The 24,223-nt window shown below is 39.3% G+C and overlaps 1 protein-coding gene and 1 long non-coding RNA gene across 13 annotated transcripts in view; one reads left to right on the plus strand and one right to left on the minus strand.

The window, feature by feature from the left end:
- LOC309871266 lies at positions 1-5,180 on the minus strand. 2 transcript variants are annotated; one of them, XR_014315155.1, is made up of 3 exons: positions 5,092-5,180; positions 4,411-4,513; positions 1-1,967 (listed from the first exon to the last, which is right to left on the minus strand). It is a non-coding gene; the product is annotated as an uncharacterized lncRNA (long non-coding RNA). The 2 variants fall into 2 exon arrangements; XR_014315156.1 differs by having other exon boundaries at positions 1-2,274.
- The window catches only part of NFU1 (NFU1 iron-sulfur cluster scaffold), a 23,361-nt gene continuing 4,259 nt past the window's right edge, over positions 5,122-24,223 (plus strand). The window contains exons 1-5 of one of the 11 annotated variants that reach the window (XM_082744119.1): positions 5,122-5,401; positions 7,726-7,826; positions 12,520-12,655; positions 17,419-17,485; positions 22,458-22,584. In XM_082744119.1, coding sequence (XP_082600245.1) covers positions 5,340-5,401; positions 7,726-7,826; positions 12,520-12,655; positions 17,419-17,485; positions 22,458-22,584 — 493 coding nt within the window. In that variant the 5' untranslated portion in view covers positions 5,122-5,339. Of the gene's footprint in view, positions 5,772-7,725; positions 7,827-8,223; positions 10,301-12,519; positions 12,656-17,418; positions 17,486-22,457; positions 22,585-24,223 lie in introns of those variants that run through there. The other 10 variants (XM_082744122.1, XM_082744125.1, XM_082744123.1 and 7 more) reach the window with 10 other exon arrangements.

A 24,223-nucleotide genomic window follows, 5' to 3' on the forward strand; every position in this document is an offset into this window, starting at 1 on the left:
TTTAAAAAAAACTGTTTATTCTAGAATTTTTAAGAGAAAGAACAGATTTTTTTTTCTCTTAAGCAACAAACCAGAGTGTGGAGAGAACTGTATGTAATTAGGTAACTAGAAGGCATGATCTCTATTGTCACCTGTTTAACATTTCTTGAGACTATAACCAATCTCTTGGGAAATACAGGGTCACAATACAATGTTTCCTTGTCCCCACCTTCTCTGTAGAGACTCCAGTGACTTCATCTCTTCCTAGCTATTCCTGGCATCACATGTGCTTGGAACAAGGTTCTGTTCCGCTATCATTCACATATTTATTTCAACTGCTCTGCCACTTGCTGCCAGATCAGCCTCAGAAGGCCAAGGCACCCATGGTGTCACATCCTCCCACTTCTCCTGTCCAGACAGCAACTGCTGCAGTTTGCTAATAAGGCAGCAGAACCCAGGGCTCACATAGTCTGGGATATTTTAACAAAACAGCCCTCTTATTTTGTGGGTCACCCTTCCTGAACCTCAAGCAGAATCTATGGGTATTGGGCCTAAAGACCGTCTGGGCCTAAAGACTGTCTGAGCATCAGGGCTCACTGATTTTTGAATCAAGTTCGTGAATACTGACTTTCCCCCCCTAGAGAAATTCTTTCCCGGACCAGTTCTCTCCAGACAGACTTTCCAGTACTTCAGGCGAACACTTCCCTGCTGGAACTGCCACACTGGCCCCGAGAAATGCTCAAACCAGTCTCAGTTCTAAGAACAGACTAGGCTGCTGACCTCAAGTGTTGCTGCTTATGGCTATGTTAGTAATGGGTCTCCAAGTTTTACAGAAGACAAAAGCATCGTTACAGCTACCCATGTGAGAAGTTCAGGGCAAGACATTTGAAATGCATTTTTCTCTTATCCACTCCATCCTTTTGGATAGCTATAGTTATCTACATTTTATAGATGAGAAAACTTGGTGCTCATTCATGCAACAAGAATTTATTGAGTACCTACTGTGTGCTAGGCACGGTTCTAGGCATTCGAGCTACCTCATATACCAATGGAGGCCCCCTTGTGCCATATGCTTTCTAGAGGGGGTAAATGGCTATAAATTATTAGCATAACCATGAAATAAAATATGGTAGAAGGTGCCTGGTTCTATGGGACTTCAGAGAGGTCTCAATTCAGCAAGTGTATTTTGAGCCTCTCCTAAATGCCAGGCACTGGGAATGAAATCAAAAAGATAAATTTGCGTGCCTGTCTGCAGTTCACATGCAACGAGGCGACCGAGTGAGCAGCAGAACCAGGAGTTGGAGCTAGTGGGCTGGTTCTGCACGGTGCTGCCAGCCACTGCTGGAACATCCCAACACTTCTTTTTCTTTAAACACACAACACAAGACTTTCCTCTTCTGTGAAGCCTTCCTTGGGCTCTCCTCTTGCCTTCCTTGGGCTCTCCTCTTACCTCTAAGTCCTCATTCACTTCTCCCACCTGCAACCAGTGGGCCCTTGTGGAGCATGCTGTCCTCTGGGGTTTCCTGTGTTGATTTCCAATGTCTCTCCTTTAGGAGCTCCTTAAGACTACGAATTGTTTTGTTCATGTTTATATCCTCAGACCAGGGATTTTGATCATTCTTGAGTAATGGGAAACCTGGTTAACCTGTGGCATCAGCAAAACTTGTGGCTGGTTTTTTTCTCATGCCCTAAGCAGTCTGGAGGAGGGTGGCTGCTGGTGGTTGTTGGCTCTTTGCCTTAGGGAAATCATAGTTGAAGCATGGCGGACATGACTCCAGCATTCCTGCCCTGACACAAGCAGGAAGAAGGACCCGTGCAGAGGGCAGGAACGCAAAACCTTCTCAGACAGTTCGACCATCTTCCACATTTGTCTTATTGGATGGAACTGTGCCACACGACAAGCTGTAGTTGCACGAGAGGCTAGGAGAATTCTTCTTCTTCTTTTTCTTAGACTGAACACACTGCCACCTAAGCAAGGTCAGTGTTGACTAGTAAAGAAGGACAAAATGAACACTGGAAGGTAACCAGCATCGTCTGCCTCAATGCCTAAAACAAAGCGAGTGCCTGGCACCATGCTATCCAGAAAGCACTCAACAGTTATTGAAAGAAAACAAATGAACAAGGCAAAAAGAGACAAACAGAAAAACAGACTCCTGATTATAGAGAACAAAGTAGTGGTTGCCAGAGGGGAGGTAGATGAGGAGATGGATAAAACAGGTGAAGGGGATTAAGAGTACACTCATCTTCGGGAGGGCTGAGTAATGTGCAGAATTGCTGAATCCTGACATCGTACACCTGAAACCAATGTAACACTGTATGTTAATTACACATGAATGTTGAAAATTAATTAACTAATTTTAAAAGTTATCTTAAAATCATTTTTTAAGTGATTTTTATTTTAATTCCAGTTAGTTAACATACAGTGTTGTATTAGTTTTGGGTGCACAATACAGTGATTCAACAATTCCATACCTCACCCAGGGCTCATCATGACAAGTGGATTCCTGAATCCCCATCACCTATTTCACCTATCCCCCACCTACCTCCCCTCTAGTAACCATCAGTTCTCTATAATTAAGCATCTACTTTCTGATTTCTCTTATTTTTGATCTGTGCTTGTTATGTTTGTTAAATTCCACATATGAGTGAAATCAGATTGTATTTGTCTTTCTCTGACTTATTTCACTAACCATTATACTCTCTAGCTCCATCTGTCTCTTGCAAAGGGAAAGATTTCATGCTTAAAAAATAGTTATTGAATAAATGGTAAATGAGTAAATAAATGATTTTTTGGTCCATGTCACATGGTCTGGTAATCTTCTTAGCCAAGAATTAAAACAGAGCCAACATCCTATTGAAATAGTACTGGGGGAAATATCAGTTGTCTATCAGTTATCATGGTGAATGAATGTGTGTGTGTGTGTCTGTATGTGTGTGTGTGTACAAGCGTGGTGTAGAGACAGAGAGAGAAAGAGGAAGGAACAGGGCATAAATAAAGATCCAGATATCTCAAGTAGTAGTTTTACTCTTTCCTAAAAAAAAGTCACCTTCCTTCTAGTATATTTGGGGAAAAAAGTGAAGGTTGTTTCACACCAGTTTTATGTGCCAATGGCCATAGTCCTCTCCATTAGATGCCACAACCTGCGTTGGCATAGCACCAGCCAAGGGGTGAGTGAGGCCAGGCCCTCTCCTTCTGCTGTCCACACGGTCATCACACAGAGTGAACAAGTGTCCTGGATTTGACAGAAGGGTTGAGGTGACTATATTCAGTCAACTACTTCTTGTTGAGAACCTACTATGTGCTAGTTATTACAGTAGGTGCTGCTGGGGTACAAGAGTAGAGACAGACATGCCCTTCGTAAGTCTTAGGATACAGCGGGGAAAGGGTCATTAGAAAAATTAACACCCAAATCTGTAATTTTAACTTGAGACAATGTAAAATGAAGGAAAAGGAGAGGGTATGTTGAGATAGAATAACGGAGACTATTTGGATGGGGATGAAAAGAGGTGTTAGAAAAGGCCCCCTAAGGTAGGATATTTAAGGAGAATATCCCTACCTTATATTCAGACATGGGGGAATTAATAGGAGCAATTCAAGGAAAAATGAGGGGAAGAGGAAAAAAAAAGAGGCTGGCAGGGGGAGAAGGTATTCCCCATAAGAGGAGCAATTTATGCAAAGGTCCTGAGGTCAGAAATAATTTGGGACGTATTATTCTCAAAAATAATTTGAGAAGTGTGGTTTCAGGAATGAGAGTTGAAAAACTAAAGATTAGAAGTGTTAAGAGATTTGGGGCACCTGGGTGACTCAGTGGGTTAAGCCGCTGCCTTCAGCTCAGGTCATGATCTCAGGGTCCTGGGATCGAGCCCCGCATCGGGCTCTCTGCTCAGCAGGGAGCCTGCTTCCTCCTCTCTCTCTCTCTGCCTGCCTCTCTGCCTACTTGTAATCTCTCTCTGTCAAATAAATAAATAAAATCTTAAAAAAAAAAAAAAAGAAGTGTTAAGAGATTAAAACTCTGCGGCATCTGGGTGGCTCCATTGATTGAGCAACTGCCTTCCACTGGGGTCATGATCCTGTAGTCCCAGGGATCCAGGCCCACATCAGGCTCCATGCTCAGAGGGGAGTCTGCTTCTCCCTCTGACCCTCCCCCCTCTCAAATAAAGAAAATGTTAAAAAATAAACAAATAAAAGATTAAAATTCTTTTTATGCCATTTGGTTCTGTAGGGAAGAGCCTCCAGAATGTAAACTGTACTCCAGAGCCATGGCCTGCTCAGTGTCCAAGCCCACAGTCTGCACAGGCCTGCAGCCCGCACCCAACCCCTTTAGACACTTCTCTGGGCCACAGAAACCACCAGGATTATATTGGGTGTGTCTTCAATCTGTCCAACAACACGTGTGTTGTTTCTAGTCCAGAAACCAGTACTGTGCTTACCTTCTAGAGCAGTGGTTCTCACATTTTTCCTGCAGGTAGTATTAAAACGGATTATTAGGGTCTGTTCAGCCCCTCACAGTGCTCGTGCTCAATCGCGCTCTCTCTGAAATAAATAAAATCTTAAAAATAAACAAAGGATGACTAGACCCCACCTTAAGAGACTGATTCAGTAAGTTTACGGTGGGGCCCGCTAATTTGCGTTTCCAATGTGTCCCCATCTGCTGCTGCCCCCCAGTCCGAACCGCTGTCCTAGAGAAAGAGGAATATTCAAGAAAAGTTCTGGAAGAATTGTTTGTACTTCGTTCTGGAAACTAGTCAAATACTTATGCTTAGACAGCAAAGGGCAGCACCGCAGGTAAGTCCTCCTTGGGGGTTGGTCCAAGAGGACAGGGTCTATAAGCACAGCCTAACAGAAGGGTAAGATCCACCTCAGCCCCACGGGCGAAGGGCAGGCATCTTGCTGGCTAAAGGAGAGCCAAGGAGATGCTCCAGGGAGTCTTTGGAAGCAGCCACTGAGCTGGACCTGGAGAGCGAGCTAGGATGCTCCATGCGGCCCTGTGGCTGGTTTAGGGGTGGGGAACAGCATTCCACCTGCCGGCCTTCGTCCCTGTAAGCAAGCACCCATCAAGAAGGAAAAGAGATGCAACGCTCCGCGTGCGCGCCGAGTCCCGCGTGTCTTACCAAGGGCGCCTGCGCAAACGTCTCCGGGACTTCCCTCGCCCTGGTTCAGGCTTACTGCGCAGGGTGGGCAAAGGTGCCCGGCGGCGGGCGCCTGCTCCTGCCGCTCCTCGTGAGCAGCGCCGCCAGCGGCCGGTAGGGTACACTCTCCGCGGAGCCCATCCACTTCCCGGTCGGCCTGCGCCTGCGCGGGGCTTCCGCCGCTCGGCGAAGCAGGAGCGCTCCCCCCACGGCTGCGCACTCGGACAAAGATGGCAGCTGCGGCCCGGCTACGCTGGGGAGCGGCGGTTGCTGCTGCGGGGCTGCGTAGGCGGTAGGTGACGAGCTACGAGCTCCGCACCGGGGTACCGCTGGGCTTAGCAGAGCGGTCAGCCCCCTCACATGCCCCGTTGGGGCGGGGAGAAGTGCCCCTTACTGAGCCTTTGGGTTCGCCCCCGTCCCTGCCGTTGGGTGTTTCGCCCTGCGGAGGGCGGCTCTCCTTGAACCAGCTCGGCGCTCCGAGTTCGGGCGGGATCTGCAAGCGCCTCGTCGGAGGCTCTGAAACCCGGCTCGGGAGTCCCTAATGATGACTTAAATAGGTGCTGTACCTGGATTTTGCTTCTGGAACAAAAGGACAAAAGGGCCTAACAAGGTTTCACCTAGTGAATATTAAGGAGTTTCCCTGCAAATGATGCCCTTGAAATGTAAATGCATTAAGTTTGCTGGAAGATTTTTTTGTTAGTCACCTCCTGGCCCCCTCTGTTAGATTTGGATAGATGTCTTACTGGAATAATGCAACTCACCGTAACTATTTTGTCACTTTAAACCCATCTCTGTACCATATTCATCCATTCTGGTGCTTCTTCCTTAGGCTGAAGGGAAGAGAATACTGGTCTCCAGTGTATTTCCATATTCCAGTGTAGTCGAGATTTAGGCAGTGAGCTATAGATAAAAATGTTTTCCTCCTAAACCTTAAACTTCATTCAGTAATTAATTAGTGGGCACCTATCACATAATAATACTAGTAGTGAACATTTATGAACTCTTGCTCTAAGTGCTTGGCACTGTTTTAAGCACTTTACATGGATTATCTGGGTCCGTCTTTGGCCCAGTCTTAACGGTAGCTGTGACTATTCATTGTAAAGTCGAGGAACTGAGGCCATCCTTCTGGCTGCTGAGGGTCACAGAAATGCAGATGCTCCTTTTCCTTAGGTTTTTGGAGATAAAAGTAATCAGAGAAAGTTTTTAAATGATCATATGTATTTAAAATTCTTCAGTGACTTATGTGAAATGAAAATTGTAATGATAGCAATGTATTTTAAACTGGATTTTGGGGTGCTTGGGTGGCTCAGTTGGTTAAGCATCTGGCTCTTGATCTTTGCTCAGGTCTTGATCTCTGGGTCCTGACTTCCAAGCCCCACACTGAGCTTCATTCAGGTTGGGTGTGGAGACTACTTAAAAAAAAAAAAAAAGAGGGGCGCCTGGGTGGCTCAGTGGTTTGGGCTGCTGCCTTTGGCTCAGGTCATGATCTCAGGGTCCTGGGATCGAGCCCCGCATCGGGCTCCCTGCTCCGCAGGAAGCCTGCTTCCCTCTCTCTCTCTCTCTCTCTCTCTGCCTGCCTCTCTGCCTACTTGTGATCTCCGTCTTTCAAATAAATAAATAAAATCTTAAAAAAAAAAAAAGAAAAAAAAACCCAACCTGGATTTTAAAGTAGTTTGCATCAGATTTCTAAAACTTTTCACTACTGATTTTTTTTCCTTTCCCTTTCCCCTTCTCCCTTCATTTTTAATTTGTCAAAGCCATGAAAAAATAGCCAATCAGTACTTCTCTATTACAGTGAAATAACCAAAGTTACAAACACTCTTAAGAGGTTTCCAGGCAAAAAGCATATATAGATTGTTGGCTTTTTTTTTTTTTCTTTTTTAAGCAATTTGGAGGGGAATAGTACACTTTTTGTTAGAATTTTGAAGTATTGAAATACCTTTGAAAACAGGAAGTATTGGGGTGCCTGGGTGGCTCAGTGGGTTAAGCCGCTGCCTTCGGCTCAGGTCAGGTCCTGGAATGGAGTCCCACATTGGGCTCCCTGTTTGGTGGAGAGCCTGCTTCTCCCTCTCTATCTGCCTACTTGTGCTCTCTCTCTCTCTCTGTCAAAAAATTTTTTTAAATAAAAAAAATAAAAAACCAAAACCAAAACAGGTAGTATTGGTTCTCTCTTTCCTGGGAAACGTGGTGGAGACAGAAAAAGGAGGGAGACTGCACAGTATTTGCTTTTGTTCCCTTTGAATTTTGAACTGTGTGACTCTATTGCCTAGTTTTTTTAAATTTACAAAGGAAAAAAAAAATATGGTAGTTCTTTGCATCCTTCCTGCAAAGAACTAGCTAAGAGTCTGGGAATCCAGACTGTAAATCACAAGTGTAGTTGCATTTTTGTTTCTTAACGCTGGATATTGTACTATACTGTGTACACTTGGTTATCAAGGGTATAAATTTCCACTTGAGCCATTCTTTTTAAATTGTTTGCAGATATTGCTTGCCTAAGGAAGTGGAAATAATGTGGATAGAGAATGACATTAAGCTTTGTTGTTATATATGTGAAGTAGAAATTGAGCTTAAAAGATTCTCTCTTGAAATGTCGTTTTTATTTGTTTTTAAATATAGATTCTGTCCTATGATGAATCCATACACCATTAAGAAACAGCTTCTGCATCAGTTTGTACATAAACCACTTTTCCCAATGCCTGCAACCTTATGTAACACAGGTAAAATTTTACCTTTTAGAACAAATTATGTTTCAGAAGCTAATGAAATTGTACTTATATACTATTTGATGGATCATAAAAGATAAGAATTTGTAAATTTTCCATTCAGGTGCCTAAAAATAACAGCACTTTTTTGTGTCATAACATAACATTTATTATAATTATTTTATACATATTTTGGCATTAGATTTCAAGAATCTGGAGCACAGGGGTACTTGAGTGGCTCAGTCATTTGAACATGTGACTCTTGGTTTCAGTTCAGGTTGTAATCTCCAGGGTCCTGGGATCAAACCCCACAAGCCCCACCCCACGTCATTGGGCACCTCACTCAGTGGGGAGTTTTTGAGATTCTGTCTCTCCCTCTGCTCCTCCCCAACTTGTACACACTCACTTGTGTGCTCTCTCTCTCTCAAATAATAGTCTAAAAAAAGAAAAGAATCCTGAGCATAGTGTCCAATAAGCCTATGAAATCTCAGTATCTTGAATAACATCTTCTGGAACATTGCTCAAGATTGATTTCGCAAATGAAAATATTATAAAAAGAAGTTGAAAATGGGTTTGTTTTAAAAAAACACTGTATTTTAAGCTGCTGCCCTCCTTATTTTGTTAAGAATACACCTAAAAGGGGCACCTGGGTGGCTCAGTTGGGTAAGCATTTGCCTTCAACTTGGTTCATGATCCCACGGTCCTGGGGTCGGGCCCTGTTTTGGGCTCTCTGTTGAAGCAGGGAGTCTGTTTCTCCCTCTTCCTTTTCCTCTCTCTCTGTCCCTGCCTTCCCCTGCTCATGCTCGCTCTTTTTCTTTCTCTCTGGAATAAAAAAGAAAGCTCTGTAAAAAAAAAAAAAAGAAGAAGAAGAAGAAGAAAAAAGGTAATTGTTTAAGAAAAAAAAAAAAAAGGAAAAAGAATACACCTAAAATCAGTAAATTTCTAGTTTTTGTCCGAGCCTTAGAAAATAGTACTTTCAATGTAGTTTGTCTTTTTGGAGGCCCAAATTAATTAGTTATGACTTTTGTTGACAATTTTGTTGATGTTACATGGTTTTATTTTCATTAATATTGGAAGTAGGTATGAAGATAGGATTTGGACATTATTAAAATATGACCAGTGTCATGTGATCAGGGAACCCTGGGAGTTGTCTTTGTGTGTCTGTGTGTAAATGTCTGCCTATATGTGCTTATGGAGCTGTAAGAGTTTGGGTTCAGCCCTTGGGCCCTCTCCCATTTCCATCAGCAGCTTAAACACTTTGTGGCCATATTCTGGCAGGTGGCTGACTCTGGCTAACTACATGAGTTGGATCATGTAGTTACCTCTCCTGTGTACCAGGGCAAAAAAAGAAAACCCTTGCCTGGCTCCTTGAATCACAGACTAAAAATTTAGGCATAAATATTGAGTTAGCAAGTTAAGCTACTTTAATTGGACTTTCACATTTTGTGAGATGGGATTATGAGGTCATCAGGTTTTTCAGTTTGGAAACCCACTGATCTTAGTCTTTGATATATTGACTTTAAGTACCATTAATGTATATTTTGGGGGAAGCTTCTGCCTCTCTATTAACCTGTTACTTATTAGTACCAAGCATAATGGGAAAAATTATTTTAGATCATTCTATTTTGTTCTAGCCCTGCTGACACTTTGAGGGGCATCTTTCTGGAAGATGGACCTGGGAGTCATTTCTGAAATACCTAATTAAGCCCAGCTTAGACTGTAATTGAAATGATTTTGTTAATACCTAGTCAGATTACTATTTCGAAATAGCTTTGTTCATTGTCAAAAGAGAAAGTTTATGTCATGATGTCATATATTTTCTACTTCAGACAATATATATAGATTATGCTGTCAAATTTTTTTATAGTAGTTTTAAAAAAATTTTTTTAGTAATCTCTACACCCAGCATGGGGCTCCAACTCATAACCCTGGGATCAAAAGATGCATGGTCTTCACACTGAGCCAGCCAGACACCCCACATTTATAGTTTTTACCTTCAAGTATTTCTGAAATTTTTTCTTTCTGCAGGTATAGTTTTACACAAATGGACTGAGTAGAAAAATACCAGTTTTAATTCCTCAAATACTGTGGGAGAGCGCTTAATGTGTGTGGAGATTTTGATTACCAATAACTTATTAAGAAAGTCTTCAAGAAATGATTAGGTCCAAGGTTAAAAGAACCTTGTTGTCTTATATTTATAGAAACTGGTGGCAGGCTTTTCTTTAATGTTCCATCTGAAAACTTATTTCCAGGTAATACAGATTTTCAGATAAATTTATTCATTGGAGGTATAACTATCTCATTTTTTAAAAAATATTTTATTTGCTTGAGAGAGAGCACAGGCAGAGTGGGAGGAGCAGAGGGAGAGGGAGAAGCAGACTTGCCACTGAGTGGAGAGCCTGAGGCAGGACTCCATCCGAAGACCCTGGGATCATGACCTGAGCCAAAGGCAGACGCTTAACTGACTGAGCCATCCAGGTGCCCTGCAGGTATAAATATTTTAAATCAAGTATTTGGATTTTGAGGTTATCTTTTAAAATTTTTGTCTTTTATAGGATTTGCCTGTTCACCAAGTCACCAATTGATAATATTTATAGGACAGTGACTTAAAATGTATGGGAGTTTAGTTTCAGTTTCTCCTTCACCAAGGAAATGACTCAACATCAGTTAGATGGCTGCTTGGCAAAGTGTAAAAACCGTTCCCAGCTGTGAAATTAGAATCTTTTATAATGGGTAAAAAGAATTCACTTCCGTACAAATCCTGTATTTTCCCAAGTTTAATCTCTTTCTAATTTAAAATAAAGCTGTTGCTTGTTGATATTTTACTATTTTTCCTCAGACATACAATATGAGGATTATGACAGGAGAGGAAGACTGATTTTATTTTATTTTTTAAAAGATTTTATTTATTTATTTGACACAGAAAGAGATCACAAGTAGGCAGAGAGGCAGGCGGTAGGGGGTATGGGGGGAAGCAGGCTCCCTGCTGAGCAGAGAGCCTGATGTGGGGCTCGATCCCAGGACCCTGAGATCATGACCTGAGCCAAAGGCAGAGGCTTAACCCACTGAGCCACCCAGGTGCCCCAGGAAGACTGATTTTAAATGTATTTTCCTATCATCCATTAATGAGTATGGAGTGGCAGTATGTATGCATAGTGGTTAAGCAAGTCCATGTGGGAAATTGGCAGGGCTTTAATCCTGTCTTTACTACTGAGTGACTTTGAGCTTTAGTTTCCTCATTTGTAAAACAGGATAAAAACAGTGTTTCCCTGGGAGACTGTAAAGATTAAATAATGTAATTCACAGGGAGTACTAAGCATCATGCCCAACTGCTCAATAAATTAATCTATTTAGGTACACTGCTCTAAGAAGAGAATTATTTTGTTTTGGTTAGAAAGTTTATTTTTGTAATAAACCATCAGGACCTGGTTAATAGTTTTAAGACCATTAAAATTCCACTACTATCTTTTGTCCTACGAACTATTTTCATAATAACAAGGTAGGAAATTAAGATTCTGTTCTTTATTCCTTTAATCAATCTGTTCTTGAACTATTCATGGCCTTGGAATAGACAAAGAAGAACCTGTAAAGATAATTTAAAAATATTCAAGAAAGTAAATAAATAAATAAATAAATATTCAAGAAAGTAATTCACATATGTTCCCACTTACATGATAATTTATAATATCACTAAGTCTATACCATTGGACAAGTTACTTAACTCTAAGCTTCATTTTCTTCCTTAGTGAAATAGGAGTAATGGGGTTTCTTCATGGGGTTGTTAAAGGCTTAAATATATTTAAAGCACTCAGCCCCCATCTCTGGCATATAGTAGTTATTCACACACTAAATATTAATATTATAAATTTATCTCTCTAGGGGCTCCTGCGTGGCTCAGTCATTAGGTGTCTGCCTTCAGCTCAGCTTGTGATCCTGAGGTCCTGGGATCGAGCCCTGCATCAGGCTCCCTGTTCTGTGGGAAGCCTGCTTTTCCCTTTCCCACTCCCCCTGCTTATGTTCCCTTCTTGCTGTGTTTCTCCCTCTGTCAAATAGATAAATAAAAATCTTTAAAAAAAAATAAATTTATCTATCTCTCTTTATTTTTTTTAAAGATTTTATTTATTTATTTGACAGAGAGAAATCACAAGTAGGCAGAGAGGCAGACAGAGAGAGAGAGGAGGAAGCAGGCTCCCTGCAGAGCAGAGAGCCTGATGCGGGACTCGATCCCAGGACCCCGAAATCATGACCTGAGCCGAAGGCAGCGGCTTAACCCACTGAGCCACCCAGGCGCCCCTATCTATCTCTCTTTAAAAGAATGGTAGCACTTTGGAAAGAAGAAAAAGTAACATTTTGCTCTTTTTGTTATCACAGTGATGATTTATGATCATGGCAGCCATTAGCACTAGGTCACCAATAAAGTACATTGAGGGCTCTTGAATGATGCCTTCCTGGTTAAAATAAGGCTATTGCTAGAGTCTGTTGAATAACAAAAATCATCAATATTAATAAAAAATTCAGTGCAGTTATTCTAAATATATCATTAAACTTCTTTGTTGTCTTTAAAAATTATTTCATTGGCTTGGGCAACAAGCCTTATTTTCTTTTTTCTTACATCTTTTGATTCTTTGAAAATGAGTACTTCATAGTTCATAAACTTAACCACTGTTTTTTTTCTGGAATAACATGCTTTTTCTTTTTTCTCTTTTAGTGAGACACATGTTTATTCAAACACAAGATACTCCAAATCCCAACAGTTTAAAGTTTATCCCAGGAAAACCAGTTCTTGAGACAAGGACCATGGATTTTCCCACACCAGCTGCAGCATTTCGCTCCCCTCTGGCTAGGTATAATACTATTTCTCATTTGCTTTTACCAAGAAACATAAATAACTGACTTTGGGGGGATGGCGGCTTCATTTAGTGCTTGTAATTTTATGTGTACTGCATTGTTTTTAGTGTAGAGAATGCTTTATTTTCTTTTCGGGTAAGAGATAAGAGAAAAATAACAGTAAATATTAGGAAACCCTTCTGAAAAGTAATTGAAGATCTATAGCAGGACTAAATAAGAATTTATATTTTTACTTTAAAAAATTCATGAAAATAATATAAATTTCCATTGTAAATCTTTAAAACTCTTTATAAAAAAACAGTGACAACTTGTTCATTTTTTTCTTAAGGATAGCTGAATTTTTCTAGATGTTTCAAAATGGAGTAGTTTCTAAAATATTGTACTCAGAACCATAAATAATAGTAGCTATTAGATTTGGCATGATTTTTTAAAAACAAGTCAGAGTTTTAACATTTTTTAAATTTTGCTACAGACATGTTAGATGTATGTCAGATGATATAGGACAAACAACAAAAATACTGGAATGTGCTTCTTTTTAATGATGGCTAGAGAAATTATTTATATTAAGAAGTACTAGAATCAGTTTACATCAATTTAAGTGTTTGGTAACCTAAGCCTGAGACTGATTGCCAGAGGTATTTAGAGAGTAAAGCTTAGATAATTACTTCTATACGCACAGCTGTTTCATATTTCACACTTAGAAGAGCCAGAATTGCACTTCTATCAGGAATGTTTTTTCAATTTAAATTTTTTTTTAGTAGGCTCCATGTCCCAACATGGAGCCCAGTGTGGGGATTGAGCTCAGGACCCTGAGATTGAGACCTGAGCTGAGATGAAGAGTTGGCCACTTAACTGACCAAAGCACCCAGGTGCCCCTTTTTAAATTTCTCATTAATAAAAATGCACATTTCCTTTGGCCTACACATGCTACTTCTCACAATAATGCCTTAGAGCATTTGTTTTTCGTACTTTTTTTTTATAGGCCACAGTAAGAAACCTTTTATATTACAACCTAGTACATATACACACATACGTACATAGATAGATACATGCACATGCATTCAATGGGACAGTTTTCACCCTGTGTAAAACATTCTTCTTTCCTTTCTAATTCTCTTTATTCTATTCTGTTTTATTATATCAGATGAAATCCAGATTAATACCTAATTGATTTTATAAGCTACTAGTGGAGTTGAAAAACCCTGCCTTAAAGAACATCCACATAGGGGCGCCTGGGTGGCTCAATGGGTTAGGCCTCTCCCTTCAGCTCAGGTCATGATCTCAGGGTCCTGGGATTGAGCCCTGCATTGGGCTCTCTGCTCAGCAGGGAGTCTGCTTGCCCCCCAACCTGCCTGCCTCTCTGCCTACTTGTGATCTATGTCAAATAAATAAATCTTTTAAAAAAAAAAAGAACATCCACATAACACATACAAGGTGATACAAGGATGTTCATTGCAGCGTTGTTGGTAGTTGTGACAAGTTGGAAACAACCTAAATAGGAAAAGTTCAATAAACTTTGTGCATAGTCTTAGATACTAAAAAAGGATGAGGAGAACCCTCATTTACTGTCAGAAGACACACTGTTGGGGTGCCTGGGTGGCTCTGTCGCTTAAGTGTCCGTCTCTTGATTTCAGCTCAGGTCATGATCTCAGTGTTGTGAGATTGAGCTCCGCATCAGCCTCTGCACTGGGCATGGAACCTGCTTAAGATTCTCTCTCTTCTCCCTCTGTCCCTCTGCCCTGATCTCTCTCCCTTCTAAAAAAAAAATAATAATAATACAGTTAAGTGAAGAAAGCATTTTGTAGACCACTATGTACAATATGATTATTACCTATATAAAAACAAAAAACACAGTACAACAAAAATACACTAACATAAAGGTCTGGAAGAATGTACACCCAACTGATAACAGTGGATTTGGGGGAGGGGTGGTCAAGAGGCATTTTCACTTTATATGAATAGTTTGAAATGTTTACATTAAAAGTGAATTTATATATTTTGTATTTAAAAGTATATAAAAATAAAAAAGACTCTTCAGTTACAGATGAGTTGGAGATTATTTCTGTCAGATGTTCAGTTGGCAAAAGCCCTTTCCAAATTAGTCTTTTGAAAGTAGCTCATTTCCTGGATTCACAGAATTTATTATCTTCCTTCAGGCAAAACTAATCTTGTTTTTGTTGTTTGAAAAGAGAATGTTTACTATAAGCTAGAATGCAAAGCTTCCTAAAAACAGAGACCCGTCTGTCTTGCCCATCATTGTATCTCTAGTGCTTAGTACGGTGTGGGATATTCAGTGAGTTTTCAAATATTTGTTGAATGAATGAGTAATTGAATGAATGAACAGTAGTTTATCTTCAGATGGGCATTTGACCTATTTCTTACTATCCTTCTGGACAAGACAGACGAGATTTGAGCAGAGTATAGGGCGCCTGCGTGGCTCAGTGGGTTAAGCCTCTGCCTTCGGCTCAGGTCATGATCTCAGGGTCCTGGGATCGAGTCCCACATTGGGCTCTCTGCTCAGCAGGGAGCCTCCTTCCTCCTCTCTCTGCCTGCCTCTCTGCCTACTTGGGATCTCAAATAAATAAATAAAATCTAAAATAAAAAATTTAAGCAGTGTAAATCTGTCTCTAGTGGCATATACAGGGGCTCTGTAGTATCTGTAATATCTCTCTAGTTGGCATGTTTATTCCATACTTTTCTTTACCTGGGACATTAATGATGATAAAATTATCAGTTTCCAGATGGAAAGAATTGCTTCTATGTTAGATGCAAAGCTCAGAGAAATGTTTAAAGGTTTCATTAGGCCGAAATGATAGATTAAAGCAGGTAAGGTAAAATCTAACAGGAACAAATATTAAGACTTATGACTTAAATGTTTAAAATGAATAGCTCAGTTGCGGGTTGGAAGAATCTGACTTCTTAGTTCACTATGTTGGATATGTTTGCTGTCAAACTTTAACAATCACAGTATCTAGCTTAAGAGAGGTAATAGTCTTTGTATTCTGAGTAAGTCAGACTATGTTTGGTATATGTGTTCACTGCTGAGTATTATATTTTATTTTGGATATTGTAGAAGTTGAAATTGTACTGAGGAAAGTAACCTAAGTGGCAAAGCATATATAATAATGTTTTAACTCCTCTTAAGTGTTTTGTTTCTTTAAGCATAGAACCTATGAATTCTTGCCTAAAGCAGTCCCCATGACATGGCCCAAAGATCAGGTTGATTCTTTCGCATGGTCCTTCCCTGTGAAGAAAATAGATTTGCTAACAGTGCAGATACATAGAGCCAATCAAGGGACCTGCTTATAGGTCGGTGCTTGGGTTTATTGGATCATGTTATGTAACCAAGTCATCTTGTAACTTCTTGTAAATTTAATATTGAATTAGAGGACCCAGATGACATCATTTCAGACAAAATTCTCAATAATTCAGATAGTAATTCCAGTAACACTCTTGGCAATGATAGACAAAGAAAAGGTAAACTAACCTTTTTTGGAATATGTAAACTTTTATTCCTAAAAAGGGTAAGGGAAAAAGGACATTGCTCTGGTATGTTACATACATCAGTGATTGGGAAAGGTTGGTGCATTTCAAAATCCCTTACAGGGGCTTTTCAAATTATAATCCTCCCCTCTCCCCTTAGAGGATTTGAAAAACTAATTTTACTGAGGTATAATGTACATGAAATGAAATTCAGTTTTAAGTGTATAGTCCAGACTTTTGATAAATATATACAGTTGTGGGGCACCTGGGTGGCTCAGTTGGTTAAGCCTCTGCTTTGGCTCAGGTCATGATCTCAGGGTCCTAGGATCAAGCCCCACATGGGGCTTTCTGCTCAGCAGGGAATCTGCTTCCCCACCCTCCTCCCACCCCCCACCTCTTGGCCTGCCTCTCTGCCTACTTGTGATCTCTGTCTGTCAAATAAATAAATAAAATCTTTAAAAGTGTGTGTGTATATATATATATACACACACACACACACACAGTTGTGTAACCACCACTAAAATAAGAGTAGAGAACATTTTGATTACTGCAGAAATCCCTCATTTCTCTTTGCATTCAATCTTCTTCATTTCCATACCCTGGTAACTATTTTGTTTCATGGCAATGAATTCCAACTTTGTTGAGATATGACTGATGTAAAACATTATGTAAGCTTAAGGTATACCATGTGCTGATTTTATATACATATGCCTTGCAAAATGCTTAGCACAATAAAGTTAGTTGACACATCTATCACTCTGGTAACTATTGAGTTTTCTGCCACCACAGTTTATGGTTTTAGGGTTTTATATAATGCCACCATATAGTCTTTTGTGTTTGGCTTCTTTCATTTAGCATACTGCTTTTGAGAGTCCTTGGTTTTGCATGTATCGCTAGTTTATTCTTTTATTGCTGAGTAGTCCTGCATTATAAGGATACACACAGTCTGTTCAGTTATTCACTAGTTGTTGGGCATTTCCAGATACTCTTTTTGGCTTTTGTAAATAAAGCTGCTATAAAGATTCATGGACACGTCTCTGTGGAGCATGTTTTCATTTCTCTTAGGGTAATACCCAAGAGTGTTTGCTAGATCGTAGGGTAAGAGGATGGAACAAGATTGGCCATGAGTTGATCATTGCTGGCCCTAAATTGTTGATGCTGGGAATGGGTATGTAAAACCTTTCTTACTTTTTTACTTTTCTGTCTCCCTTTGTATATGTTTAAACTTTTTTGTAATAAAGCGTTTTATTATCTCGTATTTCTTATTTATTCACAGGCAGTTATTTAGAATTGAAGGAGTAAAAAGTGTCTTTTTTGGACCAGATTTCATCACTGTCACAAAGGTAAACATAGGATTATATAAAATAATCGGTGAAATTCTTTCAGTTTTTTTCCAAATCCAACATCTCTCTCCAGAATTTCTTTCTTGATATATTATATACATATTGTTATTAAAAATCTCTAGGTTTACTTCTCACATTTCTCAATTAATTAAGTAGAATTTTCAAGTTGAAATTAACTACAATCCCAAATCCCTCATTTTTCAGAAGAGAAAAACATGAGCCTCAGAGGGTTAAGTGCAGGATTGTGTCCGTGATTATATATCTGTAGGGCCATGATTCAACCTGGGCAGACTAGAATTCAGGCTCCAAGTATTATTTTAACTAATTCTTTTTTTTCTTTCATAATTGAAATGTTATTGGTGGTTTTGATATTTTTACTAGTACTTAACTTAAAATAATGGAGTAGGAGTACCTGGATGGCTCAGACTGTTAAGCAACTGCCTTCTGCTATGGTCGTGATCCCCCCATTCTAGGATCAAGCCCCGAGTTCGGTTTTCTGCTCAGCCTGGGAACCTGTTTCTTCTAATCCCTCTGCCTCTCTCCCCCGCAACCTCATTTGTGCTTGCTCTCTGTCAAATAAATAAATAAAATCTTAAAAAAAATTTTAAATGATGAAATAAAAAAAGAAGCAAACAAATAAACTGTATTTATATATTTGACCAGCAGAATGAATGTGTATCTCCTTTAAAGGGGCCTCTTTCATCATGGACCATCTGCTATAATACTTCAGAACTTCACAGATAAGAGCAGGGGACTGTGTCGTCCTGTAGCATTTGGTTAACCTCTAAATGTCAGAAAGTCAATCTGACTATGCTACCCATTTCAACAGCTGAGGTAGTAGTATCTGCTAGAAAAGGCGGTTTCATTTTCAAGTCTACTAGATGAATGAGAAACGAACTATTTAAATTTGAACTATGTATGCCTTTAGGTCTGTTAATTGATATGTATGCACCAAAGTTAATCACTTGTTCAATATTGTGTCAAAATCCAAAGTTTTCGGGCTCCTGGGTGGCTCAGTCGGGTAAGCAACTAAGCCTTCAGCTCGGGTCATGATCCCAAGGTCTTGGGATCTAGCCTGCATTGTGCTCTCTGCTCAGCAGGGATCCTGCTTTTCCTTCTCCTTCTGCCCTTCCTCCATCTTGTGCTCTCTTGCTGGCTCACTCTCTCTCAAATAAATAAAATCTTAAAAAAAAAATCCAACGTTTTCATGTAACTCCTCTTAAGCAATTTGAAAGGATTACTCTTGAGTTCTTGATGCACTGATAGGACTCATAAAAGTGGACTGGGTTAATGACTTGTTACAAATAGTCCAGAATGCTCTTGTAGCTGTATGTGTGGAGGAGAATTAGAGTTTTCCTCTGTGGTGGCAATCCCAGTGGCCATAGTTGTTCTTGCAAATATCCTCTTTGTAAAAGGTTTTTCCCTGTTGTTTCAAGTGTTATTGGGTCTAAATTCTCACAAAGCCCGTTTTTGCTCCTATCAGTTGAAATGGCTCTCCCTCTAGGAGCCCACCCTGTATCATCTTTGTGGCACTTATCACTTAGTCACTTTTTTTTTTAGTTTATTTTTATTATTGCCTTTCCTACATTGGAATGTAAACTCTGTAAAGCTAGAGATTGCCTGCCTTGTTAAGTTCACCTAGAACAATGCCTGGCACATGGTGTTCACTTAAAAAAATGTTTATGGAAGGGAACAATGACAAAGGACTTCATAGACTGAATTTTCAGGCTTTAAGGGGTTTCTACCAAAAGAATTGTGGTGAGTAAATCCATGCTGACCGATCCCACATGTTTAGAGACCTCTGACCTATCTTGGGTATTCTTCAGTTTGCTTTCTTTTATATTTTTTGAGGGTTAGGGGAGGACCACCTCTTATTTAACGTTTCCACGTGTCTGGTATGGCATTTACATAGCAGAAGTGCTTTATGTCTATTACCTAATTTAATTATTTAAACTAGGTATTCTTGTCTTCATTTTACAAATGGCAAATTATGTATTTATTTTAACAAGGGTTTTTTTTTTTTTAGTTTTTTTAATATGCAGCCTGTGGCATTTAAAAAATTTTTTTTAGTTGAAAATGTGATTATATCTTACAGAGTTGGGTTTTTTTTTTTATTTGATTTTGGTAAGTCATCTTTTATTTTATTTCTTGTTCATAATTTGATTACCTTTTTCGGAATTTCTCCAGCCCCACTATTTTTTCTTAAGTGAAATGACATAATTAATTAATAATAGTTTAAGGGCATATATTGAAATTTAATGGATGGAATAGTAGATTTGTTTTCTTTCACTTACTTTTCTTACAGACTATCTCATCTACCTGATATCTTTAGCTATTGCCTATTTTTTTTTCTGATTGCTGATTGATGATTCAGAGACTTTTTATCCATAATTTGTTATTTAAAATGAATAATTTATTTCTTTAGCAGAGTAAGGATGATTTCCTGTTCTTCTGTCCTTTGAAATAACTTTGATAATTCCAATTTTTTTTAAAGATTTTATTTATTGGGGCGCCTGGGTGGCTCAGTGGTTGGGCCGCTGCCTTCGGCTCCGGTCATGATCTCAGGGTCCTGGGATTGAGCCCCGCATCGGGCTCTCTGCTCGGCAGGGAGCCTGCTTCCTCCTCTCTCTCTGCCTGCCTCTCTGCCTGCTTGTGATCTCTCTCTGTCAAATAAATAAAATCTTTTAAAAAAAAAAGATTTTATTTATTTATTTGACAGAGAGAGATCACAAGTAGAGAGGCAGGCAGAGAGAGAGAGAGGGAAGCAGGCTCCCTGCCAAGCAGAGAGCCCGATGCGGGACTCGATCCCAGGACCCTGAGATCATGACCCGAGCTGAAGGCAGCGGCTTAACCCACTGAGTGCCCAGGTACCCTCCAATATTTTTTTTAAAGTAAGTTCTACGCCTAGTGTGGGGCTTGAACTCATGACCCCAGGATCAAGAGTCACATGCTCTACTGACTGAGCCAGCCAGGCACCCCTGTTATTTTTCTCTAAATGTCTAAATGAGTAAATGTATTTGAAGCTTATGTACTGCCTTTTTTTCTCATTCAGACTACTTCAGATTTTTTTTTTTTATTATTAGCAGTATTTCCCTACTCGGTAGAGTCCACTGTTTACTGAAGATCTGAAGTAGCCCTCTGATCCGCCTTCCAAATAAGTTATTAAAATGTTTCCCAGAACCAGTTCACAGTCACTAAGGCAACTCATTAGTTTCGCCCTTGTATCCATAGCAGTGCCCATGTATCTTGTCTTTTGTATACCATGTCTAAATTAGCTTTTTTTTTTCTTTAAGATTTTACTAATTAGAGGGTACGTGTGAGCAGAGAGAGACTCTCAGGCAGACTCCACTGTGGGCAAGGAGCCTGATGCAGGGCTTGATCCCAGAACCAGGAGATCATGACCTGAGCTGAAATCAAGAGTCAGACATTCAACCATCTGAGCCACCGAGAACCCCTAAATTGGTTCTTAATCCATGACAAAAATAGCCCCTTTTATGCTTGTAGATTCATTTTTATTTTTATTTTTATTTATTAATTTTTTTTTAAGATTTTATTTATTTATTTGTGAGAGAGAGAGAGTGAGAGCGAGCACAGGCAGACAGAGTGGAAGGCAGAGTCAGAGGGAGAAGCAGGCTTCCTGCGGAGCAAGGAGCCCGATATGGGACTCGATCCCAGGACGCTGGGATCATGACCTGAGCCGAAGGCAGCTGCTTAACCAACTGAGCCACCCAGGCGTCCCTGTAGATTCATTTTTAATAGTATTTAAACATAGCCACTAGCTAACAGCCTCCTGAGAATCTAAATGGACTGACCAATCTAATAGTTTTTCCTCCTAAAGAGCTCTCCTTTATTTTTTTTAAAAGATTTTATTTATTTATTTGACAGAAAGATAGCAAGAGAGGGAATACAAGCAGGGGGAGTGGGAGAGGGAGAAGCAGACTCCCCACTGAGCAGAGAGCCCGATGTAGGGCTCGATCCCAAGACCCTGGGATCATGACCTGAGCCGAAAGCAGAGGCTTTAACCCACTGAGCCACCCACGCGCCCCCAAGAGCTCTCCTTTAGAAAACTAAAAGAAAACATGTTACCTTTCTCTTTATGGATGTTAGTACTATTTAGGTATTTAATCATTGTGTCTTTTTTTTTTTTTAAAGATTTTATTTATTTATTTGACAGACAGATCACAAGTAGGCAAAGAGGCAGGCAGAGAGAGAGGAGGAAGCAGGCCCCCTGCTGAGCAGAGAGCCCGATTCGGGGCTTGATCCCAGGACCCTGAGATCATGACCTGAGCTGAAGGCAGAGGCCTTAACCCACTGAGCCACCCAGGTGCCCCTCATTGTGTCTTTTTTTTAATGGAATCAACTAGTTGGCCAGATATAGAGGTTACATAGTTAGGGATTCTTTCTTAAGGATACTGGGCTTGTTGGATGTCCATAAGTCTTCTAGCACAACACCATAGATAAAACATGTTACATGTTTTGGCTCTACAGTTGTGTCATTGGATTTCTTCAGTACTCTGAAGTAGTATATGTGAGTTGAATTTTTTGGTTGCTTGTGGGATATCCTGTATATTTGATCAAGCAACTCTATTCTACTTTATTTAAAAGAATAGGAAATCTCTTTATCATTCTCCTTAAACACAAAATTCATTCAGTATTTTAACTCTCTTCACCTCATGAAAAAGTATCTTTTAATCATTGTGATATCCCCTAAACAAAGCATGGTACATACAGCCCATTTAACGTAAGTGTGATGAATGAATGGATGAAGAATATTATAAGATTATATCTTCCAAAAGTCCTTATAAACAGATCTGTTAAGGACTGAATTGACAAGTCTTCTCCAAAAATGAGTACTGTTGTTACACAGTATAGGATATATATAGGAAAAGATTCTTAAAAGAAATGAAGTATTGTTTTGTATTAGTCCTTGCTCTTGATTAGAAATGTAGGATTTTCCTTTAAATATTTACAGGAAAGTGAAGAGTTAGACTGGAATTTACTGAAACCAGATATTTATGCAACAATCATGGATTTCTTTGCTTCTGGCTTACCCTTAGTTACTGAGGAAACATCTTCAGGAGAAGCAGGTACTATGTTGGGTAATTAATATTTATTTTAAGTAAAAAAAATTTTTTTTCCACTTTCTTCACATTTGTTTTGATTTTGGAAGTCATGATAGTAGTCATTGTACCATGTTTAGATCTGGAACCAATTCCAGAGGGAACAAAACTTCACATATATTAGTTTTATCCATCATTTTTGAAAACTTCTGCATAAATTGACTATATTATACAAAATTGAATTTTTCAATTATAAAAATTCTTAAACATATAGAAAATAATAATGTATACCAATTTGCTCTCCTCTCAAATTTAACTGATGTTAATATTTCCCATAATTTCTTGGGACCCATTTTTAAATAAAACATTAAAGACACAGGGCAGCCCTGTTGAGACCCCTCTCACTCTTGAGAGCTTTTTCAGTATCTTCACTTAAAAAACTTCTATTGCTTTACTCAAAAAAAAAAAAAAAAAAAAAGTCCACAACATTAAAGATAAAACCAAAACCTCACAGCCCCCATCCATTGCTTTCCCCTGTTCTATTTCCAGAGATGTATATAAACCTGGCTTGTTTTTAAACTTTTACTACATGTGTAAGTCTCTGTGGGGAATATATGGTATGAGTTTTTTCACTTTAATGTGCATTATATGCAACTTGCCTTTTTTCACTGAACATATTTTGAAATACAGCCATTTTGAAAAAAGTGTCATTCTAGTTTAAATGCTAGGTAGTATATTTTTTTAAAGATTTATTTATTTTAGAGAGAGAGCATGCACACTCGTGTAGGGGGAAGGGCATAGGGCAAAAATCTTTCAAGCAGATTCCATGCTGAGTGTGAAGCATGATGTGGGCTTGATCTCATGACCCATAATATCATGACCTGAGCTGAAACCAAGAGTCTGACTCTCAACTGACTGAGCCACCCAGGCACCCCAACATAAGAGAACCTTTGTTTTATTATATTTTATTTCTTTTATTAAAAAAGGCTCAAAGTTAATATAATTTGATATTGATAATTCTTACTTATATTGTTGCCAGAACTCTAGAGTGTGTATTATAGTATAATTTGAATTATCTGTATTTTTCATTTTCCTAAAGGTAAATTTCTCAAAAAAATTTTTAAACCCACAAAAAGGTATTGGTAAAGATCAGTATATAACCTTATAAAGTAAAAGAAAAGCAAAAATGACATAAAATGAAAAACATACTTTTGTTCAGATTTGTAGAATATTTTGGAAATTTCCATAAGGCTTATATCTATCTATATTTAGTATGGATGTCATTTTGAAAACCTCTATATTAAAAAATTAAAAATATAATTTAACTTATGAAGTAGGTGTACCTTTGTGTCTCAGACTTTCCCTCTCAATCCAGGCAATCTTTTTTCTCTGCCACTTCTCAATCCTTGAGGATGATGAAAGTTTACAAACCAAAAAAATTCAAACCCTAGCATCATTAGTAGATCAAGTTATGTCAGTTATTCACCTTCATCACCAAGTGTTGAGTTGGCCAGTGCTCCTTAATTTTTCTTCAGAGAATCAAGGGCCACCTGGGTGGCACAGTTGGTTGAACGTCAGGCTCTTGGCTTTGGCTCAGGTCATGATCTCAGAATCATGGGATTGAGCCCCACACTGGGCGCCACAGTTAGTGGGGAGTCTGCTTGAGACTCTTTCCCTC

This window comes from Mustela nivalis, assembly GCF_964662115.1.
Source record: "Mustela nivalis genome assembly, chromosome: 8".
Classification (NCBI taxonomy): domain Eukaryota; kingdom Metazoa; phylum Chordata; class Mammalia; order Carnivora; family Mustelidae; genus Mustela; species Mustela nivalis.